Here is an 18324-nt window from a genome sequence, read left to right as displayed (position 1 = left end):
TGGATTTGTTTGGCATCATGAAAGGACAAATCCATTAGATTTTGGGAGCGATCGGATCAAAGGTCAAGGTCACAAAAAGGTCAACATCGTTTTTTCATGATGAAAACGGTTAATATGTTTCCGATTTACATCAAATTAACTCCAAATTGTTCAGTGTTCAATTCCCCATCTTCTGAAATGACACAAGGTATAGTACTATTGTCACCCTAGGTAGCGGTTGTGGGTCAAAGGTCATGGGGGTCACGAAATGCATATTTGTATTGAGATGCGTTGTGGAGAACTTAATACAAAGGGAACTAGAATATATCTCTGTCTCTAAACTGTGTGTCTGTTGATGCAACAAGGGCCATAAGGGCCCTACCAAACTTAGTTACTATGTAAAATACAACAAATTTTCATTAAGGAGACTTGGTATAGTTTGATATGCACATAGCTTCGCTCATGGTTTAGTAAAAGGAGTTTTACTTTCTTGTTTAATTAGACGCCAATTAAAATGACGTTTTTGTCCTCGCTCGGATTTGAAAACCTGATCTACTTGATCCAGGTCGTGTCTGCGTGGTCAGTGACATTCGACCGAATCTGACCCTACATGCTACAGAGTTCGGCACTCGGGACAATGAATCACCTAAAATTGTCATAATCGTAATAGTTCTAATAACAAAATCCTTTCACAAAATCCGGATCATGGACTTTAAATTTGTGAAATTCCCGAGCAGATTTAGTGGAATTTTAGTTCCTCATTTCACTCTCATGCCATGTTCAAACTAGTGGCTGCGGCGAAGGTATGCGCTCTACGAGTGGCCGTTCTAGTTTTAACTATCTTCTTCTCAAAGAATCTTGGCTTCAGTAAAATGTTTCACTTTTCCTATTAATGGAGTTTCTTTGTATACAAAGTCGAAGCTCTCTCCATTCGTTTTTATTTTATTTTATAGTTTTAAATATACATTATTACTGTTACCTGTTAGAATTTAGACATTCATCTTGCATCACCATGCCCCACGGTATTGGGTTGGTAGCTTATTGAGTACTAGTAAAGGTGCCCGTCTTCAACGGGCGTCACTGGCAACATATGGTAAAAGACAGATAGCATGAATGTATTTTAAACAATATATTATATAATTTTTATCCATTGATTATCATTCAGGTTTTCCCCTTCGACTCTCCCACAGTAGCTCCACTTCGATGACATTACCACGTAGTTTAGTGACTACACAGCGTGTACCATTCGTAAGTTCCGGAGGATCCATAGAGCGCATTAAAATTACAGGGCACCCTACTTTAAAATGATCCAAAAGGCTGGATCAGTTTCGTCTACATATTCATATGTTGTAGATTTTAGCTGGCCGGATCAGTTTCGTCTCCATATTCATATGTTGTAGAATTTAGCTGATTCTGAAACTGTTAGCATGTCGATCGGATGGTTCTGTGATTTTCTACGGTAGTAAACAGAAGTACGACTTAAGCCTGTACGCCACTATGTGGAGACCCGAGGACCTAATATTTGACAACAAACTAAAAACTCACAAAATTTGAAGATATTTTAAATAAACAATTTATTATAATATCAATTAAATATCATTTTTATCCATCGATAATATGAATTGTTCTGTACAGCTATAGTTGTTCTCCTGGGATCTGCACATCCATCCACAATCTATGTTCTAATGAAGTGCAGTAGGAATAATAAAAATTCGGATGAACATGAACTGTTTAACTACCATAATCATCAAAACGAATTTTAAGGGGCCTCTTAAGGAAGACAATAATATCATTACTATATATGTCAAAGCTTGTTTCATTTCATGCAGTAACAAAAATCTGATGGTGGAACAAAAAAAGGGGCGTGCTGAAATATTAATATAGATGGAAGATTTGTCCATGTCTTTCATGTACCAGGTCTGACATTAAGGTAATCTTTGATCAGAATGTAATCTGTGGTGACATTCTCTTTTTATCCCCTCTTTCCCCTCACCCCATGTCCTTCAGGATTATAATTGTAAGAGAAACATGCAGGAAGCATGAATAACCAACAAGAATCAGTTCTTAAACAGGCAAGTGTATCTCTTAAGACCATGTGTTTTGCTGTTCATGATTGCTTCCAAGACACACAAGTGATTGCTTCCAATAATAGATGTGCTATTAAAGGCCCAGTCACACCTTGAGGTTTTATCCAGGAATGGCAACGTATAAAAACGGACGTAAAACGTTGGTGTACGCTGAAGTTTTGAGGTTTTTTTTACAGTTTTTTTTTTCGTATTCATAACGTGTTGGTCGTATGCATAACGTATTAGTAACGGGCACAGAACGTTTCGTTGTGTTAAAGATAACATAACAACGAATGCTTAGCCTGTTGTCGGCGTTCACAACCTATGCCCAATGATAGTTTAACTTAGTCATAGTGCGCAGCACGTATCGCCGACGAACTCGTGGCGTCTTCTGTTAAAAACCTGCCGCTCGCCGATTTAAATCATAACCGCTTTAAAATTGGAAGTGTCAACATCGCAGTCACACCTTGACGATTTAGCCAGCATATGCCGACCTATGAAAAACGTGTCTAAAACGCTGGGACACGTCGAATACGGTATGGGTAAGTTGTGTATACTGTTGCGGATTCGCGCCCGCCGGCGTGCGGACGGCCACGTAACTCGAATCGCGGCACGTCGCCCACCGGACGGACAATCCAGTCGTGACCCTCTCGGACTAACGCCGGGAACCAGTCACGGGTGGACCTTTCGGTCTCACCACGATCGTGCCAATCGGCCCCCGCGTGGGATAGGGTTGCTCGCCAAATTCGACCTACCTAAGTACCCACACGGAGGGTAGACCGTGCGATCGCACCTCGCCGCAGGTCGACTTCGGACACGGGCCACTTTAAGCGACCCGTTCCGTACTATCGGGATAACCGAGCGGTGTTATTCGTCGGCCTCGACGGTTCGATTAATTATCGGGCGTTTCAGCCCACGACCAACCCTTTACGTGAAGCAAGATGGAGATTCAATGGAAGAAATGACGAAGCGAAGCGGGAAAACAGTTCAACAATAAGCACATTTATTTCGCGATGAACGGAAAGCACACATATACAATTCCACCAAAAGCACATGTAAAAGAAGAAGACAATGCAATATTACACAAAAAGCAAATGCAAAAATGCAGATCTAACCGACTATCGGGCACACGGCAACACTTATACAATTTTACTTCACAGACGGCGCCGACAACACATATTCCCAAAGCAAAAGAAAAGAGAACCACCCTCCAGGATGAGGCGGGCCTGGGGCCGAGACCGGGTCGGGCCTACCCGTCTGATGATGAGACGTGGAGCGGCGGTGGTGCCTCAACTCCGCGGGCCTCGTGGACAGTGTCTGGTAGGGGGTGGGAAGGTGGCCCCTTTGTCGCACTATCTCAGCGCGGGGGGAAACAGGAGGGGGTTGCTGATGCTCGGGGGAAGGAGGATTTCACCCTGTCTCGGGTCCCGCGGCGAGCGTCTCCTCCTCCACCTCGGTCGCGTTGCTGGCCTCTCTGGTGTGCAGCTCCCGGCACCGACGCGAGCACCCCCTCCTCCGCCTTCGCCGCCGTCACCTCTCCACAGCTCCGTCCTTTTCACTCTGACTAGTACCACTTCTTTCCAGCTCCACCGACGACTCTCTTGAACTCCGCACACTCAACTCAACTTCCAACTGAACTCAACTTGACTGACGAATGCAGCCGTTTTTATAAGCCCCGTGGCTTCGCTCTTTTCACCCTTGACCCTCTGCCTCCGACCCTTCACCTCTCTTGCTGGCTCCCCATTGGACCGAGGAAAAGTGGGCGTGAATGCTTTTTGATCCATGAATTTGCATATAGCGACCGCCCTCCAACGCCCTGGAGGCGGGGCCAAATCGCCCCTCGCTCACCGATTGGACGGAACAAAAGTGGGCGTGAGTCGTTTTTGATCCGTTTTTCTGCGGAAAGTCTGTGATGTCTCTGAACACGCTGCTCGGTGCGCGCCCCGCACGAGTCCAGCATCGGCGCCCACGAGTGGCGCGAGATGGTGTGGATGCGATGGTGGCGAGTTGTGACGGTAAAGGTCGTGGCGGTTGTGGTGAAGCGGCGTTGTGGTTGGTGGTTGTTGTTGTGAAGCGGCGTTGTGGTTGGTGGTTGTTGTTGTGAAGCGGCGTTGTGGTTGGTGGTTGTTGTTGTGAAGCGGCGTTGTGGTTGGTGGTTGTTGTTGTGAAGCGGCGTTGTGGTTGGTGGTTGTTGTGTGATGGCTGTTGAGACGTGGTTGGTGGTCGTAATAATGGCGGCTGGTCCAAAATAAAGATAGTAAAAGAAAAACGGCTATCCTGAAGAGTCGCAGCCCGAGTGAATGACATTTATTCCCTCTAGACAACGGGTTTGGGCCTAACTACACATATACTTTCAGAGATATCTCACCTAAGGGACCTGTATGGTGGTTTGTGAATTTCGTCAACCACAACACTACCCCCTCCCCTTTTTACAGACTCGTCCCGAGTCGTCAAATTTTCGTGTGCCATCATGTGTAGTTTTCCCCTAGTACATTTTACCTACGGATCCCTGAGTGCGACATTCATGGTATTCGTGTCCCCAAAATAAATAACCTGAGGGCTGAGTAACTACCTAAACAAACTCACTCACACGGACGACTTAACTAAAATTGCCGGCGCTAAGACAAACATGCCGGGGGCGCACTCATATTTACAGTACATCTTAACCTTAACTTACAAATTTTACACTAAACCATGGCCCAGGATCAATGAACTCTGCAAAAAGAAAGCAGTTAACAGGGAGCCAGGCTGCTCGCATGCAGTCTCTGGCTCAAAACAATGCAGGTGACAGGGAACGTGGCCGGCTGCTCACACGCAGTCCAAGGCCTTCCCTTTTGAACTGAACGCAGTGAACCACAACGGTGCATGGGCTGCACAAACGCAGTCTCCGTGCCAGCTCAAGTGGCACACGCAATGAACACAACGAATGGATGGATGAATGGTTTGAACTGAACGCAAACACGGTGCACGGGCCGCCACTGCAGGCCCGTGTTGTAGCTGCCAACAGGGCAGTTCTTGCAGCTTGCAAACTGTTGCTTTGATCTTGGCGCACATGGCAATGAACAGGGGGGGCAAAGCAAAAATTGAACGGGGCTGGTGAACAGGGGCAGTGGGCATGGCATGGCAAAGGCAGCAGGCAAACACAGCCCGCAGAAGAAGGCCGTTGCAGGCAAACACAGCCGGCAGATGAACTGGCCGGCACAGGCCTTGAAGAAAACAGCTGCAGACGATCCGGCCGGCACAGGCCTTGCAGCACAGCAGCTGCAGACGATCCAGCCGGCACAGGCCTTGCAGCAAAACAACAGCTGCCGATGAAGTGGGCCGGCCTTTGCCTTGCAGCAACGCAGCCAGCAGATGAAGCTGGCCCTTTGCCGTTCAGTGGACGTTGGTGGAGGGAGTGCGGTGGTGCTGGCCACTCGGAAGGCGGGCTCGGACCTACCTACCTGTCTCCCTCCCACCTATCGCCTTTGCCTGTCACTGTACATACCCACTCCCTTAATTTGTCAAACCCCAATTTAGCCCCAACTTTTTTTTTTTGTTGTTGTTTTTATTTTTACTTCCCCACTATAAATCGTCCCCTAACCCCCTTTATCGTCCTTGTTCGGCTAACCTATCCTGTCACCTAGCCTATTCCCAACCCCTACGTTCCCTTCCCGGAGGGGAATAAGGGAGAGCTAGCGTCCTGTGTCGAGGCCCAACGAAGCCTCAGAATGGCCTCCCCAGAGTTCGGCGATCTATAACCAAAGTGGGTCCAGCGGCCCACAACGACAGCGAGGGGATGGATGGTGCGGAGGGGTACATCTCCTAATCTACCCTAACCATTTAACTGTTAAACTACCCCGGGGCTTTCAACAAGCGCCTCTCGCTTAAACTATTGGTTCTATAAACCCAGATTCCCGTCGCCTGTGTTGGTGTCCTCACAATTTCGGGCCTCGCCCCCCAATTTTCTCTCCGTGCCCTCACACGGTCTCATGGCTGGGACACGTAGCTCCCTTTGGCAGGCACGACCCTCTGCCGATTCTCCGACGATGGCACCCCCGGGCACTACACTGCCTCCGAGCCTACCAGCTCCCTAAACACCGGGGAGTGCCCCCCATGGTACCTCCCCTGAAACGCACACGTGGCAGGCTGGCTTCCCAGGCCCCTTTCCGAGGGTCACCCGTGCCCACAACACTGCCCACGTGGCTAATGGCGCCCCGGGCCCCCGCACCAAGCAGGCGCACCCGTGCCCACTACGCTATCCCGGCCCCCCATGGGCCCTTGGCCTACCACGGCCGACTAGCCTGGTGCCCGGGGTACCCACTCAGCGATACTCACTTTTCGCAGCCACGCTCCCAGCCCGTCAACAGGGCTCCTGCACCCCTCCAAACTGGTTTCGAGCCTACACTCCCACCAACAACAAAACGACTTCCATATTTGTTAATTTGACTAACCCCCTCACTCACTTTATACTGACCTCGGGGTCCCTTGGGCGGGAGTCACTCCTCCTCCCAATCACTCATCGCACCATGCATTCCCCTTTCGCTCCACTCACACCCGCTGGCCTCACTTACTCACCAAGCACATGCTTCCACTTCACTCACCAACTCTTCAACACACTCACCGCTGAACTCTGCCATCCTTCTAACTACCTCCCCTAACTAACTCGTGCTCCCACGTCGTCCCTTAAACTACAGCACGTTCCTTTTAACCTACGTAGCTAAGCTACGTCCCCTCTACACATTCACAAGTCTGTCACTGTCCTCAAATGTAAATCATTTTATTTCCCAACCTAAATCTGGCTACAATCCCTCTAACTAATCCATTCCACGGACTCCATGAGGACTTACCCCTGCCCCATGAAGTCGGTCTAACTAAGCTAACCCTTCCCCCTAACTAGTTTCCATCCTGTGCCCCGGTAAGGGGGTCTTCCACCCCTTGCCCAGGAATCCTGTGCACCCGAAAGTGAGGCTTGCTGTTTTTTTTTTTTGTTTTTTTTTCCATGCGCAGCACCAGCGCAGCAACTCGCGCACTTTGCACCTGCCCGTGACGTCATGCAGCTGCACGTGTACCTCGTCCCTCCCTGGACGGTACCATCCGGCAGGGATACCCCTCCTGCCGGATTCCAACCCCGCGTGCAGCCATGACGTCACCGTGCACATAAAAAAAACACAAGCCCCACGTCTCGAGGGGTTCCCCACGCGAACACATGTGCTTTGCCCGTTGGAGCTTAACACACACGATCGCGTGGAGAACCCGTCCGGTCCAAATCCGTAATCTTGCCTAAACTTTGTCCGTCCGCGGGATCGGCAAATCCACCGCGTGCGTTTCCGGACCGGGACTTCACTCTCGCAAGCGAGCACGTGGGGGCCTCGTGCGTTGCACAGCACGGACCTCGTGCTCACTGCTGGGTGAACCCGGCACGGTCCCCGAAACAACTACAGCCGCTACTCGGCTTTCTTTCTTCACATGTCGCCGTCGTCGCCTCCATTCCACACACGCACTCCCGCGTGTTACGACGCTCACACTCCATTCCATTACATTCACACCGGGAGACGCGGCTGCGTGCTCCCGCATGCCAACCGACATCTCCCTCACATACCGCTCTCTCACACACACGGTCTCCCTTGCATAAACCATACCACTCGCACGTGGTGCTCCATTCACACACCGTCCCTCACTCACACACGCGGGGGCACTCAACCTCGGTGCCTCATCCACATTGGCCGTTTTATCCACACACACGGCCTCTTCCACACACGGTGCCTCATCCACACTGGGCGTGCTGGGAAGCACGTACTCTGGCACCATCGCCACCACACCACTCACACACGGGGGCGCTTCCACACACGGGGACGCACTCACACCTTGCACCACACACACAGGGACAACTACACTGGGGATTTGTGTCCCCACAAGGGTCTCCGGGGCCTCTATACCCCCCAAGCTCTCCGTGCACCTGTCCACAGCACTCCTCCCCTCGAACTCGTGAAGCACGACCGAACTCACCTGGTCGTGACTCGCCTCAAGCGGGCATACTCCGTCCCCTCGTTCCTGGAGGAGGCCATCCAGCTGCTCGCACTGGGTCTCCACCCAGTCCACCAGCTCACCCCCATTGTCCTCCACTACCTCCGTGTGTGTGTGCGTCACTTACCCCGTCTTCATCGTGCAGTCTTCCCTCTATCGTTCCCATCTCCCGTGTCTCTGCCAACTCAGTCACCTCTTCACCCTTTACCTCCCTTGTCTCAACTATTATTATTTCCTTTGTCGTCACCTCGTGTCTCGTCTCACACGTTTTGGTCTCCCCATTTAATTTTTCCCTTTCGGTCATCGTCACGACCCTCGCCCAACACGCCCCCCGAATTATTTTGTCACCCGCCTCCACCGCGGGCCTGTCAGCCGTTGCACCCCCTCCCAGCTCGTTCGTTCCTACACGTGGAGTCGCCATTTTTAGCTCCCTGGTCACTGCCTTCATGCCCGCCTGCAGGCTTCGGCCCATGTTCTGCGTCTCACCCCGGAGCTTTTTCGTTTCTTCCTTCATGTTTGTTTCCATTCCGTTCATCTTTTCGTTCATGCCTTTCATTTCGTTTTTCATTTCATTTGTGTATGTATCCATCTTTTCGTTCATTTGCTTGATCATGTTCGCTGTCATTTCCGCCAGCATGGCGCATAGCTGGGCCATGTCGGGTGCGCTTGGGTGAGCCGTTTCGGCAGGGGTTGGGGAAGGGTTTTGGTGGAGAGGGGGAGGGGAGGTGTCATACACCGCGGCCGCTGCCGCACCCATTTCGGGCTCTGAGTTCAGTTGGGCGAGTTCGTTTTCCTGTACAACCAACATTTCCTGCACGGGGATTTCATCCTGAGCCATGGATTCTACACATTCTACATCCATTTCTAATACCCCCGGCTCCCGCTCGCCTTGAGACGCCATCTTGCTTCTCTTAAAGGGTTAATTTAGCTCGCTCGTAATTTGGAGGTAATCGGGGGTCGCTCCTCTCACCCCTGGACCGATTCCCGTGAATTTAGCCGGAGACAGGAGAGCCCGTTTTCCTGTTCTCCGATACTAGTGCCGCGAGGAGGGCGATGAGTTTATATCGCACGACCTGACACCAGTGTTGCGGATTCGCGCCCGCCGGCGTGCGGACGGCCACGTAACTCGAATCGCGGCACGTCGCCCACCGGACGGACAATCCAGTCGTGACCCTCTCGGACTAACGCCGGGAACCAGTCACGGGTGGACCTTTCAGTCTCACCACGATCGTGCCAATCGGCCCCCGCGTGGGATAGGGTTGCTCGCCAAATTCGACCTACCTAAGTACCCACACGGAGGGTAGACCAGGCGATCGCACCTCGCCGCAGGTCGACTTCGGACACGGGCCACTTTAAGCGACCCGTTCCGTACTATCGGGATAACCGAGCGGTGTTATTCGTCGGCCTCGACGGTTCGATTAATTATCGGGCGTTTCAGCCCATGACCAACCCTTTACGTGAAGCAAGATGGAGATTCAATGGAAGAAATGACGAAGCGAAGCGGGAAAACTGTTCAACAATAAGCACATTTATTTCGCGATGAACGGAAAGCACACATATACAATTCCACCAAAAGCACATGTAAAAGAAGAAGACAATGCAATATTACACAAAAAGCAAATGCAACAATGCAGATCTAACCGACTACCGGGCACACGGCAACACTTATACAATTTTACTTCACAGACGGCGCCGACAACACATATTCCCAAAGCAAAAGAAAAGAGAACCCCCTCAAAGATGAGGCGGGCCTGGGGCCGAGACCGGGTCGGGCCTACCCGTCTGATGATGAGACGCGAAGTGGCGGTGGTGCCTCAACTCCGCGGGCCTCGCGGACAGTGTCTGGTAGGGGGTGGGAAAAGGGGCCCCCTTTGTCGCACTATCTCAGCGCGGGGGGGAAACAGGAGGGGGTTGCTGATGCTCGGGGGAAGGAGGATATCACCCTGTCTCGGGTCCCGCGGCGAGCGTCTCCTCCTCGACCTCGGGCGCGTTGCTGGCCTCTCCCTGTGCAGCTCCCGGCACCGACGCGAGCACCCCCTCGTCCGCCTTCGCCGTCGCCACCTCTCCACAGCTCCGTCTAATCGCCCTCTCCGTCTCCTCTCTTGGCTCGTCCCAACTCTTCACTCTTGACTTCTCCCCTCCGAACTCACAACGGCCTCTCTGGTGTGCAGCTCCCGGCACCGACGCGAGCACCCCCTCCTCCGCCTTCGCCACCGTCACCTCTCCACAGCTCCGTCCTTTTCACTCTGACTAGTACCACTTCTTTCCAGCTCCACCGACGACTCTCTTGAACTCCGCACACTCAACTCAACTTCCAACTGAACTCAACTTGACTGACGAACGCAGCCGTTTTTATAAGCCCCGTGGCTTCGCTCTTTTCACCCTTGACCCTCTGCCTCCGACCCTTCACCTCTCTTGCTGGCTCCCCATTGGACCGAGGAAAAGTGGGCGTGAATGCTTTTTGATCCATGAATTTGCATATAGCGACCGCCCTCCAACGCCCTGGAGGCGGGGCCAAATCGCCCCTCGCTCACCGATTGGACGGAACAAAAGTGGGCGTGAGTCGTTTTTGATCCGTTTTTCTGCGGAAAGTCTGTGATGTCTCTGAACCCGCTGCTCGGTGCGCGCCCCGCACGAGTCCAGCATCGGCGCCCACGAGTGGCGCGAGATGGTGTGGATGCGATGGTGGCGAGTTGTGACGGTAAAGGTCGTGGCGGTTGTGGTGAAGCGGCGTTGTGGTTGGTGGTTGTTGTTGTGGTTGGTGGTTGTTGTTGTGAAGCGGCGTTGTGGTTGGTGGTTGTTGTTGTGAAGCGGCGTTGTGGTTGGTGGTTGTTGTGTGATGGCTGTTGAGACGTGGTTGGTGGTGGTAATAATGGCGGCTGGTCCAAAATAAAGATAGTAAAAGAAAAACGGCTATCCTGAAGAGTCGCAGCCCGAGTGAATGACATTTATTCCCTCTAGACAACGGGTTTGGGCCTAACTACACATATACTTACAGAGATATCTCACCTAAGGGACCTGAATGGTGGTTTGTGAATTTCGTCAACCACAACAATACGTTAGCGGCACGATGAAAAACAATGAAGTACGCTGGCATATTACGTGGTGCGTATAGTACGTAGTGAAATTTCAAGCATGCTGAAAATTTTACGACGTACTCAACGTATGGCTCACAAGTTCCGCATACGTTGGCGTAAGTTCTCGGCACGCTCCGCAATCGTTTACACACGTCGGCCACACGTTCCTTGTAAGTTACTCATAAGTCGAAACACGTCGAGGTAATGTTTAGCATACCCGGAACTTAATTTTTAACCTACGAGTATCGTGCTTTGAACATATTAGTAGCTTGCTTTGAACCTATGAATAGCGTGCTTTGAACCTATGTGTAACGTATCTCAAACGCACATTGGCGTATGCAGACAAATTTGATTGACGTCTTCCGGACGACCACAGAACTTCACTAGAACGGGCACTCATAGAGCGCATACCTTCGCCGCCACTACTTTTTTTGTTCTTGGTATGAGTGTAGGGAACTGGTTTCATATGAATGGTCTTATGACACAAACCACATATCTATAATGTCATGACCCCCCCCGACTTTCGGGGGCTACGGACTAAACAACAATCAACTCGCGTCGTTTTGGCGAGTCTTCACTCGCAAGCTCGGTGAATACAACGTTTCAACAAGAGAAGGAAATCTCGTTTGATGCTGGTTTCATGCAAATCGAATAAGAATTGACTGAGTTATGCCGAAAACCGCATATTTTTCAAGGGCATGACCCCCCCCCGACATTTTACCCCAACTGGTGACATGTGTTATGACGTCATTGTGTCACAAGATTGGGCATTAAATTCTGAACATTTTGGTGCTGGGTTCATGTAAAGCGGACAAGAATTGACCGCGTTATGACAAAAACCGCATATTTTTCAAGGTCGTGACCCCCCCTGACCTTTGACCCCTAACCGGTAACAAGAGTATGGGCGTCATTGTGTCATGTTGAATTCTGAACATTTTGGCGTTAGTTGCATGCAAATTGAATAAAAATTGACCGTGTTATCGTAAAAAGACGATTTTGACCACCTTTTCTTGACCTTGACCTTTGACCCGAACGATCCCAAAATCTAATCGAATGCTTCCTGGCTAATAACCAATGATCCCACCAAATTTTATGCAATTCGGTTTAATACTTTTTGAGTTATACGAATCACAAGATTATAAATAAATAAATACACGCCGACCAAAACATAACCTTTCGCAGAATGCGAAGGTAATAAATAAATAAACAAGAGTATGGGCGTCATTGTGTCATATTGCATATCACAAGATGAGGCGTTGAATTCTGAACATTTTGGCGTTAGTTGCATGCAAATTTAATAAAAATTGACCGTGTTATTCGTAAAAAGACGATTTTGACCTTTTTGTGACCTTGACCTTGACCTTTGACCCGAACGATCCCAAAATCTAATCGAATGCTTCCTGGCTAATAACCAATCATCCCACCAAATTTCATGCAATTCGGTTTAATACTTTTTGAGTTATACGAATCACAAGATTACAAATAAATAAATACACGCCGACCAAAACATAACCTTTCGCAGAATACGAAGGTAATAAATAAATACACGCCGACCAAAACATAACCTTTCGCAGAATGCGAAGGTAATTAACGTGTTTCGAACTTACAGCTACCGTATATTGGCGTATTGGCAGCGTTTAGGGGAATTGGTACAAATTGGACCATACAAATGGTCTTCACAAGAGGAACCCGTCAGTGTTCCAGGCTCCATGTTGAGTAGATGTCAATGTCACTAGCAGTGGTAGTAGTAGTAGTAGTAGTTCGAGAGAATTTAGTGATGTCGATGTTGGTAGTAGTAGTAGTAGTAGTACTTTCAAGTAACGTGTTGCAAAGTGTGAACAGCGTTCGTGTAGCGCGCTTACAAAACGGACTCATAGGTTAGAAATACGTTTCGGGTACGCTAAACATTACCTCCACGGGTTTCGACTTATGAATAACTTACAAGTAACATGTTTCAACGTGTGTCAACGATCGCATAACGTGCCTACAACTTATGGCCAGCGTAGCGGAACGTGTGAGTCATACGCCGGCATACGTCGTAAAATTTCAAGCATGAAAAAATTTGAAGAAAACCCAAAAGTTCAACGTTTAAAGCCAGCGTACTACCACTTATGGCAGTGTTTTTCAGCGTGGTCTTAACATATACTAACGTAACCATAACGTATTCGACGTGTACCAGCGTTTTACACAAATTTTTGCAAAAATCGGCATAAGCTGGCTAAAACGTCAAGGTGTGACTGGGCCTTAAGCAGCAGTTCATCTGTTAAGAAAGCAAATTAGGAAGATTATATTCCTACTTCATTTTGTGTCTTATGCTAATGAGTGAATTTCCCATAAGTGAAGATGGTAGGCAACTGTAGCAAGGTGTGTGTGTGTGTGTGTGTGTGTGTGTGTGTGTGTGTGTGTGTGTGTGTGTGTGTGTGTGTGTGTGTGTGTGTGTGTGTGTGTGTGTGTGTGTGTGTGTGTGTGTGTGTGTGTGTGTGTGTGTGTGTGTGTGGTTGAGGCTCGGGGAGGAGTTTGAATACATACAATATGGACCAGGATGTAATAGAACAAAAAAGACAGTAGAAATAGGGAGAGATACCACCAACATCAAGGTAGAGGGACAAAATAGAGAAACCTGGAGGACAATAGGACGCTGGGAAGAACGAGAGTAAGGGGAGTGGGAGAAAGGCACCGGGGGGGGGGGGAGTAGGGGGGCATTACTTCATGGAATCAAACTTTTGGTTGATAAAACATTGATACTTTTAGTTGATGAAATGGATTGTTGATATTGTGTGCCTACACTAGCCTTCACATAGTTGAGTATTCCATCGTGGAGACATTTACAGGTGACTGTGATAATTTTTACAACCTTTCTTAATGTCCAAGAGAGAGCAAGGTCAAATTGAAGGCTGTGATAATTTTTACAACCTTTCGTAATGTGTAAGAGAGAGCAAGTTCAAATTGAAGGCTGTGATAATTTGCGATTGCATTTGATAATTTATTTTGTGGTTCATTTGCCCTTCGCCTAGAATGAAGAAAGCATTTCAGATTTTGCATTCACTCTGATAAATGAGATCACGGCTTCACTGGAGCATATCGGGCAATGGCTGCTGGAAAAATCTGAAGATATTATTAAAGCCCAAGAAGATCAGAAGGTTGGCCAGCAGAATCACACAAAACTGTCTTATTTTAGAGTAGCCAATCAGAATATCTTTTTTGGTTTGTGTGTTATTGCTTGCTTTATCGGTGTTGCAGCTGCAACTAAAATCGCTAATTGGTCATCGTAATATGCATCTCGTCACTGTAGTATAACATAACCTGATCCAATTTGGATAAACAAATGCTGTATTTAAGATGTTTGGGTGCAAACCAAACATGACATGCACAATAAAAACATAGGACGTGAACGTGTGGGAAGGCGAGTGACAGATGCTAAACCGATACGCAATTCTAATCAACAATTAACATGCTTGATGTCCCACATGTGGTCAATTGAAGTGTTACAGAAAATTTACACTCCTAGACCAGGTTGGGTCAGGTATGGGAGCATGTGCTGGAACAGCTCGTTGCTGCGTCCGCTTTCCACCGGTACTCCAGGGGCCTCCATCTGGCCATCCCCCAGGCAGAGGCCTGGCCCATCCCCATCTCCTTGAGATGCTGATCAACCTGCTGCAACCATGAGGCATGTGGTCGGCCCATTGGCCTCCTCCACTCACGAGGCTCCCTTGCTCAGAGAATCTAGTGAGCAGGATCAGCGTCAGGAAAACGAGCCGCATGCCCATGCAGCCACAGCTGATGCTCATGGACTATGCAGGCAACAAATCTCATTTGAGTCTCTCTCAGCAACCGCTCGTTGGACACAGTCCCATCAGCGATAGCCAAGGATTCCCCGAAGAGACCTGGTACCAAAGGAATTAAGTCTCCGTCTCAGATCCCTGGTCAGTCCAAGTTTCACATCCATAGAGCAAGACTGGAAGCACCAAGGACCCGAAGACTCGGACTTTCGTCCTCCCGCACAGGTACCGGTAGCGCCACATCCCATGATCCAATGAATCCATGACTCCCCAGGCCCGATCCAGACGTTTGTTGACCTCCAGCTCACAGCCAGCAGAGACATGAATATCACTGCCAAGGCAAGCGAATCTCTCCGTGACCTCAACATCCTCACCACAAACAGGTACAGACAGGATAGCAGCATCCAATATGTCATTGAAAGCCTGGATCTTAGTTTTGACCCAGGAAACCCATAATCCCAGCAGCTCTGACTCCTCATTCAGCACATCGAGGGCCACCATAATGATATCTAGAGTCTCCGCAAAGATGACTGCGAAATCAAGGTCAGAGATCTTGACATTCCCAAACAATGCACCGCAGCTTGATCTCTCTGACATCCTCCGCAGAATCCAGTCCATACAAGTGCTGAAAAGTGTGGGGGCCAGTACACACCCCTGACAAACTCCAGTAACAACTGGAAAGAAGTCGGAGATGGTATCACCACATCTCACAGCACTCTCAGTACCAGAGTAGAGTTCAGACATCAGATTTATCAGTTTTGGTGGCACCCCACGAAGACCAAGAATCCTCCAGAGGGCATCCTGATTCACTGAATCAAACGCTTGATGGATATCAACATAGGCTGCAAGCAGCCCCTGCCTAAACTCTCGTCTGCTTTTGGTGAGGACCCGAATAGCAAGGAAACAATCAATTGTTGATGTCTTTGGTGTAAAGCCTGACTGCTCTGGACACTGGTGGTCAAGCAGATGGTGGCAGATCCTCTCAAAAATTATCCGAGCAAAGACCTTGCCCGACACTGAGAGCAGCGTCACCCCTCGGTAGTTGTTGCAGTCTTGACGATCACCCTTCCCTTTCCAGAGCAGGACAACAAGACCTCTCTTCCAGTCAGTTGGGATGATGCCTGTGTTCCAGGCAGAGCACAGTACTGCATGCAACGACACAAGTGCAACATATCCACCAGCCTTGAGAAGTTCAGCATGGATGCCACAGATCCCAGGAGCTTCACCCCATTTCAACCGGCTCACCGAAGCCTGTGTTTCCACAAACTAAGGTGGACCACAGTTGATTGGAGGGTCAGCAATAGGGATAGTAACACCCCTGACACCCAACTCAACAGCTGGTGGATCAGCCTGTTGCAGCCGCTCAAAGTAACCGGCCCAGCGGGCCTTCACTTTGGACTCCTCTGTCAAAAGCCCACCACCCTCTGCTTTAACTGCAGTACACCGAAGGACGGGCTTGGATGAACGCAATTCGTGAATTCCCCTGTAAACAGGTCGAGAATCACTTGACCACAGGTGATGCTCTACTCCTTCACAGATTCCTCGCACATAGGCCTCCTTGTCCACCCTTGATGCACATACAGTTTTATGCCTCATCTCCCTGAACAGTGCAGCTCTGCAATTCAGCTTGGCCCTGCGACTGGGCAATGGTATCCAGTGTCCCTTGAGAGACAAAATTATTCTTCACCCTCTGTTGAGTTCCAAGACATCCACCGGCAACGTCAAGGATGGTGGTCTTGAAGGTACTCCACAACTCTTCGGGATCCCCCAAAAAACCCAGACCCCTCAAATCTCCACTCAGCCTGTTCGCAAACTCCTCAGTTACCCTCTCATCCTTGAGCTTGCCAACATCGAGCCTTGGCTGGGATGGTCCCATTCTCCTAGATTGAAGCTGAAACTTAAGAGATGCTCGAACAAGCTGGTGGTCAGTATTGAGGAACTGAGCACTCTGGTAGACCCTGCAGTTCTGGATCATCCTCCAGCGACCATCAACGAGCACATGGTGAATCTCCTTTGCCACACCGCCAGCATTGGAATGCCAGTAGTAGTCTGCATCTCTTCACATTATCTGCATCTCGTCACTGTAGTATAACATAACGTGATCCAATTTGGATAAACAAGTGCTGTATTTCATATGTTTGGATGCAAACCAAACATGACATGCACAATAACATTGGACGTGAACGTGTGGGAAGGCGAGCGACAGATGATAAACAGATACGCAATTCTAATCAACAATTATCATGCTTGATGTCCCACATGTGGTCAATTTAAGTGTTGCAGAAAATTTACACTCCGAGGCCAGAGGAGATATATAACAATATATATGTATGTGCCATGGGCATGGTGAGAATACAATTCCTGTTCATTTATCCATCGATGGTTATACACAGCAAAGAACACCTAAATGGTCAGGGTCTCATGTTTGAGACTGCATGCTGGAGGGGAAGTGGATGGCATGGGATCAAAAATCCATTGATATATATATATATATATATATATATATATATATATATATATATATATATATATATATATATATATATATATATATATATATATATATATATATATATATATACACACATACACACACACACACACACACACACACACACACACACACACACACACACACACACACACACACACACACACACACACACACACACACACACACACACACACACACACACACACACACTGGGGAGAACAAGTATTTGATACACTGCCGATTTTGCAGGTTTTCCCACTTACAAAGCACGTAGAGGTCTGTAATTTTTATCATAGGTACAATTCAACTGTGAAAGATGGAATCTAAAACAAAAATCCTGAAAATCACATTGTATGATTTTAAAATAATTAATTTGCATTTTATTGCATGAAATAAGTATTTGATACATCAGAAAAACAGAACTTAATATTTGGTACAGAAACCTTTGTTTGCAATTACAGAGATCAGGCGTTTCCGAAAGTTCTTAACCAGGTTTGCACAGACTGCAGCAGGGATTTTGGCCCACTCCTCCATACAGATCTTCTCCAGATCCTTTAGGTTTCGGGGCTGTCGCTGGGCAACACAGACTTTCAGCTCCCTCCAAAGATTTTCTATTGGGTTCAGGTCTGGAGACTGGCGAGGCCACTCCAGGACCTTGAGATGCTTCTTACGGAGCCACTCCTTAGTTGCCCTGGCTGTGTGTTTCAGGTCGTTCTCATGCTGAAAGACCCAGCCACGCCCCATCTTCAATGCTCTTGTTGAGGGAAGGAGGTTGTTGGCCAAGATCTCGCGATACATGGCCCCATCCATCCTCCCCTCAATACGATGCAATCGTCCTGTCCTCTTTGCAGAAAAGCATCCCCAAAGAATGATGTTTCCACCTCCATGCTTCACGCTTGGGATGGTGTTCTTGGGGTTGTACT

The 18324-nt window shown here is 48.8% G+C and overlaps 1 protein-coding gene across 6 annotated transcripts in view; it reads left to right on the top strand.

The window, feature by feature from the left end:
• The window catches only part of LOC147020621 (nesprin-1-like), a 464443-nt gene that overhangs the window by 22968 nt on the left and 423151 nt on the right, over window positions 1-18324 (top strand). For all 6 annotated transcript variants that reach the window (XM_085896125.1, XM_085896126.1, XM_085896121.1 and 3 more), the window contains 2 exons: window positions 1987-2051; window positions 14143-14268. In XM_085896125.1, coding sequence (XP_085752251.1) covers window positions 2019-2051; window positions 14143-14268 — 159 coding nt within the window. In that variant the 5' untranslated portion in view covers window positions 1987-2018. The remainder of the gene's footprint in view (window positions 1-1986; window positions 2052-14142; window positions 14269-18324) is intronic.

This window comes from Eptatretus burgeri, chromosome 9, assembly GCF_056783735.1.
Source record: "Eptatretus burgeri isolate ZD-2024b chromosome 9, Ebu_testis_v1, whole genome shotgun sequence".
Classification (NCBI taxonomy): domain Eukaryota; kingdom Metazoa; phylum Chordata; class Myxini; order Myxiniformes; family Myxinidae; genus Eptatretus; species Eptatretus burgeri.
Note: the sequence above shows the minus strand (reverse complement) of the source record. Positions and strands in the feature narration are given on the sequence as shown.